The following is an 11,952-nucleotide window of genomic DNA, read 5'->3' as shown; positions in this document are numbered from 1 at the left end:
TTAAAACTGTACTTTTGCTTGTGCTTACCAACTAGACGAAATTTCCGTCTTTTATCCTAGTGATTTGTATTGTGGTGACAAGTTTTAGTCGCGTACCGCGTTGCGTTCTCTTTTCGACAGCCTGTGGCTATTTTTTTTTGAAATACAATTCGTGAAAAGACGTTTTCAGAAGAGTATTTTTTCGGTGTGATCGCACACAGACGAAAAGATCTGTGAATTTTATGTTAGGCTACAACTTTCCCACGAAGATATTATGGTTTTCCGCTGTGACCAATATTATGTTCATGCATGCTTTATAGACTTTGACAAGGTTAATCGCGAAATGTTTACATTGTTTGACTAATTTAAATTTGAATAGAAAAGAGATGCAACTATAACAGTTAATTTAGCCTATAGCCAAGAAACTCAAAAAGCATATATTCAAAATGTAAACAATAAGCCAAGCAAAATGCCAAGCAGAGCGAATTACATCCAATATAGTTAGGCAAATATTCTCTAAAACCTGTACAGCCTGTTCAATCTAAAAGAGGGATCATCTGAAGGTTCTTATTCAAATAAAATAAATTCTATTCAAAATTTAAATACTACCTGTGTGCTACTTTATGTTTTTGTTTTGCTGATAGGCTTTTATCGACTATTGTAGTCCATAAAGTAGTAGGCTATAGTAGTAGTAGGTATAGTAGTATGGTAGGCTATTATAGTAATAGTTAGTAGTAGGCTATCTTTTTCATCCAGACGCGTTTATGAGGAAAATAAAATGAATAAATGACGTTATTCTGACACAAAAATGCCTCTACTTCTAATGTATATTGGAATATAGCCTACCCAGACACAATCAGGTAAAATTCCAAACCAAAACCTTGTTATTGAATTTGTCATCAAGTCTTATAAACTTGAACCATAGGCATACGAAGCCGAGCAACGTTATCAAGTTTAACATATTAAAGATTATTATATTTACAAAAACACAAAACTACGCAACAATGTTTTTGTTTGTGTTTTTGTAAATATAATAATCTTTAATATGTTAAACTTGATAACGTTGCTTGGCTTCGTATGCCTATTTCAACAAAACAAACTCTCTACCGAAGCTGTATCTTATGAATTTACTAATGATCCAATAGAATGCGTAGTGTGATAAAATATTTGAAATAAAGCTAGACCGTATCGCAATAAATCAAAAAAATTAAGCTGTTAACCAAGAAAAAGTAAAGTGACCACAGAGGGACTCGAACCCCCAGTCTTCTGATTCGAAGTCAGACGCCTTATCCATTAGGCCATGCGGCCGATGTAGATTTACTTATACATTTTTTCTGAAAAACTTCAATTTGGCTTCGTTTTATTTTTACTTTAACCATAAATCAGACGACCGACGAGAAAATGGTTTTTCAGTTGAATTATTTAACCATCCAATTCATAGATTCAAGGCCAAATAGCAAAACAAGCTAAAGCATCACGTACTGTATAGAGGCCGAGACAACACACAATGGGATTGTTAAAATTGAGGGCAGATAGTGACGTCACAGTGCCATCATCTTTAATGAAATTGCTCTGCAGGTGCCTCTATCTTGCAGTGCGCTTAGTTCAAGTCAGGAATCGTGTTACTTCAACGAATACGGTAGGCCTACCTAAGTTAGAACTTTTCTATGTTTGGCATATATTGTTTTTTTCGTTGTGATAATCAGAAATAAAAACAAACTGAACTGAACCCCTCTGCCAGTGTCTTCTGGCTACTTTTGCGCCTCTTCTGTTTTTTTTAAACTGCTGAATGCCATTTATTTTTTATGTATTTTTTTGTTTGATAATTCGAATATGGACATCTTGTCTGATACAAATAAAAATAATAGTCATGTGAGTGACGAAGACACAAAATGATGTCATACCCTCATGAGATCACGTGACTTTAAAGCAACGTTGCCAGATTGTTTTTTTTGCTGTTAATCTTTCCTTTTTAAATCACAAAAACTAGATTTGATTTGTTTTGAAACGTCATATGATGGGTAAAGTTTTTTTCTTATTTTGAAGATAAAATATTTATTTTGAAGGAATTTTATAGGAGATGTGACATTTACTTTTTGACTTTTCAGCAATTTTAAGTTTTATATATCAATTCAATTCAATTTATTTTTCTTTGTCAGAATGCAAAAGATCGATATTTTTTGTTTTATTAATTCAGTTATCGATTTTTCAAAAATTACTAAGTATGCACAATTGCACATTCAATGCAGTTTATTCAAGCCCAGTTTATGAATGCTGTTAAAATGTACCGTATATTTAGTCTTATGCAGTTCGAGTTTTTGCTTCCATTTTTTTTATAGACTATTGCTTTGTTTGGCAGGTAGTCTAGTGTAACAGGCTGTTGTCCTTGTTTGGTCAGAAAATATTAATAAACTGAATTGGAATATATATAATAAATTTTCAGTATGTTTACTTTGTTTTAGTTACCTACTATTATAGAAAAATACTTGGCTAGACCACTCATTCACTCTTTGGTGGCATTCAGATAGTGTCATAATATAACGTATTTGTACCCAAGATATTACTTAGAAATTTTTCTTGACTCTCTTAATTCGCTTTTGTGTTGAAACAAATAATAGCCTACTGACGTGACAATTATATGAGTAGTCTCAAGTGTGATTCACACCTAACATACAAGACTGTCTTCAGCATGTAAAAACGTCGCACAAGAAATGGCTCATGTTTGTTTCCTTTTACGCATCACACCAGGAATACAATTACTGTAAAGTTTTTGCGTGCTGAAGACAGTTTTGTATGTTCGGTGTGAATCTTGCCTAAGTTTGGCTTCAAGCATTTGTTGTCGAGCTGTTGCTACCGTGTTGTTAGGTTGCAGAGGTTCTAAGTTTTTTTTTTATTGAAATGTTTATAATTCTCTGACGACCGCACAACCGCGACTGGCGTAGCTATGCTTCGATGACACAGAGGTAACGAAATGAATCTAAAGAAATTTCTTTAGTAGTGAGTCCGAATTGCAGATATGAGTCTCAAGGAATTGTTATATTTGTGAGTTCGATTTACAGAATTTAGAACGCCAACTTTAAATTGAGAATTTAGAGTGAATAAATTTTGAAGTGATTCAATCGTTAGGCTGCTGCATTTTTGTGGTCAATTTTTAATTTGAGTAAGCTACTACAAATTTTTAATTTGTAGTAGGCTAATTTTTTATGTCTTTTCAAATATGAGTAATAAATTAAAGTAATTTGCGTTCTTCTGGTGACTATTTACTAGGTTGCCTCCTGATGTTAAAGATGATTACGGTGACAGGAAATGCGAGGAAAAACTGGCTACACACATTTGCAGTGAGTTATTGGAGAACTTTCTTGACAATTTCTGGATTGAATACAGAATGTGAGGAAACTAAACATAGCTTTTTTGGCTTGCAGTGTTCTACCTGCGTTCGTTCAAAAAGGAAATTTCTATTCCGTTGGCATGGTGGCCAACGGCAAATTCCACACTACCTCATAAGCTGACTTCCATGTTCTTGGATGCTGTTATCACCTGCGAAAATGAAAGCGTTCACATAAATGCAGTTGTGGCAGATGGAGCGTCTACAAATAGAAAGTTTTTTGAAATTCTCCATGGCAAGCCGTTAATAAACATTACATGTAGCTTCACTTGCCCCAATCCTTGTCGATTGGACCAGACAATATATATGTGTTTGGACACCAGTCATTTACTGAAGGTAAGTTTTAGTGGCAAGAAATGATATTGTATTTTTACAAAACTTACATTTCCTGCACTACACTTTTTGTAAGGAGATAATAAACTAAAAGTGTGTTGAAATATACGTTTAATTGAAGGGCTGTGTTGCATAATTTTCAGTGTGTTTGGAATGGTTTGTACAGTTCTAAGCCTAATGGAACCAAGTAGGGGAGACTGGGGTTTGTTGGAACATGGGGTTTGTTAGAACATTGCTTTTTTTTGCACCCCGAAAATATTTTACAGAAATTTTTTTTTATTTTACGACTGGAAACACTGAAATGCTGCTGCTGTGATTTTCTTTGACCAAACCTTCCAGGAGATCTCACTGGAAAAGTGTTTGTTTGTTTTTGATGGCTAAAAGTAAATTTGGGTACCGCCCAAAAAGTTTGCCTACCTGAAGGAAAAAGGGAGATAATAAAAAAAAGTTTTTGTTTGTGTTACCTACGAAGGTAGAGCTGTTGCAAAGTACAAAAAAAGTTTGCTTAATTGTGACCAGATTTGCAAATTTAACTTATTTATTTCAGTTTAGCTTATGGGGTTTGTTGGAACATCTCTCATGGGGTTAGTTAGAACATGTTTTAATAACCTCAATTAAGTGAAATTTGTGTTTGTGCATAAACTTGTCTTTTTCAATGACCAATGATTTCAATAATACATATCTAACAACTTGTTTATTACAATATTATACTTTTTAGTTGTCAACAATTATAGAAAATTTCTTTCTTAAATTGATAATCAGTATGCGTACTTATAAGCGAAAAACACAATGTGCTACAATGCCAACAGATGTTATGGAAAGGGCGATGATGGAAGCATTAATCCAAAAAAGACTATGTCAAACTGTTGCAAAACAGTATATGATATTCCTCATGTGACATTAAGGAGGTATTGCTTGAAGCATCGACAGAAATTATCATCTGCAAATAGTAATCCGGATGAAGTAAATTTACCTCATTATGGATGTTTCAATAACAGAAATGTTTTTACTGCTGTTCAAGAAGCTGAGTTAATGAATTATCTTTTAAAAGCATCAGCTTTATATTATGGCTTGTCAACTAAAGAAGTTAAAAAGCTGGCATATGATTATGCCAAGGAGCTTGGCCTGAAGTTTCCAGGCTCTTGGGACCAAGGCAAGTCAGCTGGATGTGACTGGTTGCAAGGATTTATGAAGAGGCATCCAAATCTATCGTTGCGAACACCAGAAAGTACATCATTTAAGCCGTGCAACCAGCTTTAGTCTACACAATGTGCCAACATTTTTTAATAACCTCTCCTCTGTAATAGACAGGGATTCTTTCACACCTTACAAAATATGGAACCTGGATGAAACAGGTTGCACTACTGTGCAAAAGCCCTTTAAGGTTGTGGCTCCATCTGGTGTAAAACAAGTAGGCGCTATTGTTTATGCAGAACGAGGACAGCTTGTCACATTGTGTTGTGCAATAAGTGCAATTGGAAATTCAATTCCACCTATGTTTATCTTTCCAAGAGTAAACTATCTGACATTCAAGAAGGAGAATTTGTTCTTGTCAAATTCAACACTTCGAAGCGTTTACAGCACTTTGTTGGGAAAATTATTGATGTTTTTGATGATAGTGATGTGACTATTCGATTCTTACGATGCTGTGGGCAATCCGAAATGCTTGATGAATGTCCTACATTTGTTCCAAAAATAGTGACAATTCTGATTTCACTCATCACCTTTGTGACATTGTCTTTAAGTTACTGAAACCTTCCAATCTGAAAGGCACTAAGCGTCGCCAAGAAAAATTTGTGTTTTCTGTGGATTTAGCTAGATATAATCTCCAATAAATTTGTTAAATTCAGTGCTGTTTGTGGTTGTGTACTAATGCTTGTGATATCATTTTCTTAGACCATCATCATAAACAAGCTATATTATTTTTTTCATTTCAAACAGTTTGGACTAAAAAAAATTTTTTGTTTGCAAAAGCCATGGTAATCCATCATTTTACATATACTATTCTACCTTAAGTGAAACATAATAAACCTTTCCACATTTTTTATTTAAAATACACTAATATACTGCTTTTTGTGAAGTATTTGTAAAGAAAAAGTAATGTTCCAACAAACCCTGTGTGATGTTCCAACAAACCCCAGCACCGGGGTTTGTTGGAACATTTGACTGCTGTTGGTAAAATTAAATTCATGAGAAATGTTTTAATGTGTGGTGAATTTTTCTTTATTACAGTGTTAGACAACAGGTTAGTCAAGGTTATTGAGAAAATTTTACTTTGAATTGCAAAGGGTTCTTTAGTTACGTGGACTTTTCTAGAAAATGTTCCAACAAACCCCAGTCTCCCCTACTTCCACAAAGCAGGCCATGACTTGCTATGGACACACATACAAGACTTGTATAAAATCGAAAGTTTGACAGTTTTACGGAAAACACGTCTTTCTGACTGCCATATGCAATTGACGTCTTTCAGCAAAGTAAGTTTTGTTTCATTTCATCTGCAATAGGTCAATTTAAAAAGTGTTTTGAATTTTGAAATGAAAGTATCTCCTTTGAAAATTTGTTGCCCACTGCTATGCTTGATTTCAGATGAAAGTATCTTACGCTCGGGAAACATTGAGTTGGGCAGTTGGAAACGCGTTGATGCAGGATGTCCAAGGTTCACAAGGAACAGCAAACTTTGTATTTCTTTTTAGCAAGTATGTCGTGTTTTGCTTGTGTCGATATCGTGCATATCAAGAAAGTGGCTTCACATTCATTTCATGTGCAATGTTTATAGGTGGTTTGAAACTGTGACTTGCCGGGCCATAAATCCCATTCGTTCATGTGACGATGAACGTTTGAAGTGGTTGGAGGGTGATTTCCTCCAGTATCTGTTGAAATGGAAGGTAAAATGCCGAAACTTAATTTTGGACAAGTATGGACAGTTCAGTATAGAATAGTTCAGTTCAGTAGAGAATAGTTCAGTTCAGTAGAGAATAGCGACAGTACAGAAACCGCATTTTTGAAAGTATGCTATCGTTGAGTAACTAAACTTGTTTTTTTGTTTAGAATGAAGTATCCGCTCATCCAGGTGAGGAGAAGCGAGTGCTTGCAAAATCAACTTTGGAAGGGTTAATCTTTACTACTCTGAACATGGTTGCATTGTGCAAGCGCTTGCTTAATTGTGGATATGAATATGTTTCCATGGGCATCCTTACTCAAGACGTGCTGGAGGCAACGTTTGGTAATCTGGTAAGCAATTTTGTCCGCCCGTTAGCTCAGTGGTTACGCGCCCGGCTCAAGACCACGCTTCGTTGGTTCGACTCATCGAGTGTGCGCTTGAACAACGCATTTCAGGACTGCTCTTTATTCAGCGGCACCTAGTGAATGGAATAGTTCCCCGGCAACAGGACTTCAACAATCGGAAAACTTCACTCTGCCAATCTCGGTAACCGGCCCTGCGTCAATAGCCTCTACAAGTATGCGAAACTACAAGCAATAACCTATCAAGGCTTTGTCAGTCCGAGGATAAAGATTCAAAAACCAACCAAAACAATTTTGTATGGAAACATTCGGCACTTTACAAATTGATACGACACATGAATTTTGTTTTATTCACAGAGAGCATCAAACCGACGATGCAGTAATCCCGACATCAATCAAGTAACTAGTAATATCACTGCTTTATCTCATCGAAAATCGGTAAAGCAAATTCACGGTGGAAACACCACTTTCGGCAAGAAGAACGCGTGGACTGAGGTTTGCAATGAACCTTTAAAAAGAAGAAAAGCGAAGAACACTCAAAGCAGCACTGAACTCCAAAAATGAAACAATTACATTGTGTCACCAAAAATGTGGCACATCGGGAACTGATGTATGAATATCTATCCCAGATTTAATTTTGTGCTCTGATTCTGCATTTAAACTCAGTTTTGCACTATCACGTCATCACATTTCCCAGTTCCCCACATGCCTTATTTTTTGTGACACATTGTTATTGAAAACGTCGCAGCAGGCAACAGTGAAAACGAAAAGTATTCAGAAAAATGAATGTGTAGGTGAAAGTGTGCTAGACTTGTCGTTGTAACAGCTATACAGGATTAACGTACAATGGATTTCTAAGTAACTGGATTGATATTATCATAGATATCTTATTATGTAAGGCAGCGTTTCTTAACCTTTTCTGACTTTAGCACCCCTGTAAATAGGCCTGAACAGTCTAGCACCCCCTAACTATCATTAACATACGACTATACTGCAATGCCGGATAAACGTTTAGTAGAAGCCGAAATTTTGACATGCCTGCAGATCGCTGGCGATATATTTTGTAATGAAGTCTCTTGTTGTCTAACAAACTGTGCTGTTGTTTGAACGAAGTTGATGCAGAATTTGGCATTTGACTTTCATTCACCATTATGTAAGTGAATCAACTCTCTTAAAACAACAGAACAGTTTGTTAGACAAGAAACCTCACTACAAAATATATCGCCAGCGATCAAAAAGCATGTCAAAATACGGGCGCCGCCATTAACCTTTGGTGAAGGAAAAAAGCGATGTACAAATGCATCATTTGTTTATTCTTCAAAAGTACTCTTCAGGGATACACGGGTCCTAAAAAAACAAAATTTCTGTGTTTCAATGCGCGCAATTCACGCATGGTGAGATTCTGCAGGTGAATACAAAACTGCAGGTATGCACCCACCAGGGAAGTTCGCACAAACTAGCCTACTCAGGATCAAGTTGCGCAGGGAGATGACTACAATAACAGCAAACCAGGTATCAGGCTACTTCGAAACAGCAATTATTGATATGACAACTGCTGATACTGGCAGAAAGACGAAAAAATGCAAAAAAGTAAAATGACATTTTTTGATATTATGCTGCATGCATTTAGCACCCCCTCCAGTCTATTCCAGCACCCCCAGGGGGTGCTAGCACCCCCGGTTAAGAAACGCTGATGTAAGGTATCTATGATATTATCATACAGATTTAATTAGCGTTTGCACGTTTTAATTCACCGCGTAATCCACGAGATTTACTACAATTGTGTTTTTGAATATTCTTTGTAATGAATTTGGCTAAGTTGTGTCCAAGCATTTTGATGAACAACACTGCTATGTACTCCATCACCGAAGCTACCAGTTCAGTCCCAACAGCATGATCATTGGCTATGGAGTCTACATATTGCTGGTATGACGAGTCATTTGGCAGCTCATTCATCACACAAACAAAGTTCACATCTTTCAGTGATTTGCTTCTTTCTTTATTAAAGATATAATAAATGCGGCAGAAAATGTGAAGCATTTCGGCATTCGGATTCGTGAGGCCTTGAAATGCTTCCTGTTTTTGCATCAATTTCGAAAATTCACCTTTTGGACTTGGTGAAGACATCAAGTCAAGTAAAGCGCGATCTCCCGGGAATTTCCTTTTTGCTTTATGAATAACATAACCGGTGATGTACTCTATGATTTCTGAATAGATACATAAAGTAAATTTAATGCTGTATAATTAAGTTTGCGTACAAACGTCACGTGAGAATAGACTTCGGTGGCTTACCTGTTTCTCTTACATCTATTCCTGACACGCAAGTTGTTTCTTTGGAAACTTCTTCGAAATCTACAATGGCATTAAAAATTTTTAACAAAATGAATGCAGCATGGCTTTGTTGTAGTCCAAATATACTTGCTGCATCACCTACTACGTGAGCGTATTTTGAGTACAGCATGTTGTTGTTGTTGTGGTTTGTCCAATAATCGTCTAGTAATTGTTTTATGAATGCCAGTGGTGGGTTCGGTAGTGTGATATCTATTCCGCGGTTTTCTGCCAGTGCAATTGCTTTGTGAAGAAGGTTTTTAGCGTCTTCATCCGTAGCCACCTTTTGTATTCTTCTTACTTTATGCTTAGCAGTGTGATGTTGCCTCAGTTCTTGCACTGTAGCAAATGTAGCGTTACATGACTTGCATAACATGGTATGATGCTGAACTTCAGCGAAACAGGTTTCCACTTCTTCTAATGACAGCATTTCCCATTCTTGCCACATTTTGACCACTAATGTTTGGCGAAATCTATTTGCGTAAAACTTACAAATCGAATCTTAAAACTTTCTAATAAACAAAATGAAAATTGCAAATGATTTATTGAAAGCTAGCAAATTATGAACTTCAAAAGTGTTCATCTACAGAAAAAAGATTTTTGGTTGAAGACATGTTTTGGCTGCACAGTAGCTGTTTCAAGCAAATGTCTTTACCCGGTTGGTGGTGTTTTTGCTGGAAACAGAACGGGGAACGAGAACTTTCCGTCAAAGTATGTAAAGACCTTTTTTGGAGCTGTAGTTCCAGGAGAAGCTGAAGTTTTATTCAATTAATCTACTGAGTGTTACCAAAATGAAAGTTACTGCAGGCTACCGAAAGCTGTGCTATAGCTATTGGATAGCCTAGTTACGGTGCGTACAAAACATTAAAATTGTCTTGGTTTGGCGGTTGGATAGCCTACGTGATGCTAATGAAGCTGTCTCAGCAGGGGCGCCGGAAGCAGGGGGGCGGATGCCCTCTGCCCTCAAATTTTCTTTGGATGGGGGAAATGGTGCCTTTTTAAGGTCATGTAAGCTACTGCACATTTTGTAATATAGGCTAACAACTTCTGCTATTCGCTTTTAGCCTAATTACAGGGCCTATACAGTAGGCCTACTACAATTATCCTGTGGACACATTTTATAGTTTGCAGCAGATTGTGATGCTATGAATGTGAAATTTATCTTTTGTTTCTTCTTGTTCAAGCTATTTCAATCATTCATCTGTCTCACATTTCGGCTTTCATGGCTAATAGCAGGAAAACGAACGAGTTGCCCAGCATTGTCGCTATATCTCATCCTAAAACTTTAAAAGAAATTGGCCTTTCAGCAACAAAAGTGCCCTTTCTTCATAATCTCCCCCTCCCCCCAGTCAAAAATCGTTCCGGCGCCCCACTATGTCAGGTTTATAAACTACCTACAAGCTGTAATGACACACTGGAAATAAGCTTAAATGATAGTTCCAACGATCATGAAACAGAAGTTGCATAGCCTACGTGAAGAAAGATTATTGTCTTGATTTTTTATAGTAGGCTATTCTGTGAAAACTTGAAATATATGCCAAACAAAATATTCCAAAGGAGCTCAAAAGCCGCCACTAGCCTCGCCAAGCCCAAGCCCAGGGTTGCCAACCTTTGAAAATATTTCCCGCCCAAACTGATCACTGAACCCGCCCAAAACCAGCCCAAACGCTTTTTTGACGTCATAATACAATTAAATTTCCAAAATATTTTTGATAGACTTAATTCAATCATATATACTAATGTCTAACATATCTAGATCTTATAATTTACGCTGAAATTAGCATGTACCTGCAAAAAAAAACAATCAATGTGTAAAAATTGAGAGATAATTACAGTGCAAACAAAATAACAAATATGTAATTTTACTAAACACAGGTCAGCACAGCAGGCACAGTATGTCTAATTTTGACCAATTACACATTACCTACACGTTTATGATCATACATATTCACTCCAAACTTATCTAACAATTTCAGAGATTATTTTGCCCACTTTCTCATGGTAAACAATGCCTTGCTATGAACACAACAGCGTTAAGTAAAGCTTTGAGGGCCTACTGAACTTTTATGTGAACTTTCTTAATGAAAATAAAAAAATAATAAAACATTATTTTATGCATCTCACTAGCACAAAACAAACTTGCCTTCTTTCTGAGACCAATCTAATGGCTGACATGACAGCACTAGGGCAGCAACTTACAGCATTCTATACAACCTACCTCAACCTAACCACCACAGTACATTTGAATCTCGACTACATTCTCTCCTTTTGATAAGTTTTAGCAATCTCACGTTGTTTTGAGACACATTATTCAAACCAGCCCAAAAAACCGCAACCCGCAAACCTTCAAAAAAATCCCGCAACTCAGGACGAAAACCAGCCCAATTGGGCGTGAAAACCGCAAGGTTGGCAACACTGCCCAAGCCGTACAATAATAGCCTACCATAGATACGCTTGCCAAGCTGACAACCTGGATTGTTGATTGTTTCCATAAAGTCAGTCGAGCGTGACGATAATTCCACGATTGCTGAGTTGCATATCTATATTTAAGATATCTATGGTTTGACTATCGGTAATTTAAATTTGAATAGAAAAGATATGCAACTAACAGTTAATCTAGCCTATATGGAACTCAAAAAGCATAATATATTCAAAATTTAAACAATAAGCCAAGCAAAATGCCA

At 36.5% G+C, this 11,952-nt stretch overlaps 1 protein-coding gene and 1 non-coding gene across 2 annotated transcripts; one reads left to right on the top strand and one right to left on the bottom strand.

Moving 5' to 3' along the window:
- Window positions 1-1,214: 1,214 nt before the first annotated feature.
- Window positions 1,215-1,287, bottom strand: Trnar-ucg (transfer RNA arginine (anticodon UCG)). The gene has a single exon. It is a non-coding gene; the product is annotated as a tRNA-Arg (tRNA).
- A 4,682-nt stretch (window positions 1,288-5,969) lies between these two features.
- LOC145774385 (uncharacterized) lies at window positions 5,970-9,798 on the top strand. The gene is made up of 5 exons (XM_082585621.1): window positions 5,970-6,171; window positions 6,284-6,393; window positions 6,474-6,582; window positions 6,746-6,928; window positions 7,298-9,798. The coding sequence occupies exons 1-5, from the start codon at window positions 6,148-6,150 to the stop codon at window positions 7,502-7,504; spliced, it is 633 nt and encodes a 210-aa protein (XP_082441747.1). The 5' UTR covers window positions 5,970-6,147; the 3' UTR covers window positions 7,505-9,798.
- The last annotated feature ends 2,154 nt before the right edge of the window (window positions 9,799-11,952 follow it).

The sequence above is a fragment of the Aplidium turbinatum genome, chromosome 7, assembly GCF_918807975.1.
Source record: "Aplidium turbinatum chromosome 7, kaAplTurb1.1, whole genome shotgun sequence".
Taxonomy (NCBI): Eukaryota; Metazoa; Chordata; class Ascidiacea; order Aplousobranchia; family Polyclinidae; genus Aplidium; species Aplidium turbinatum.
The sequence above is the reverse complement of the archived record's forward strand: the minus strand, read 5'-3'. Positions and strand labels throughout refer to the sequence as shown.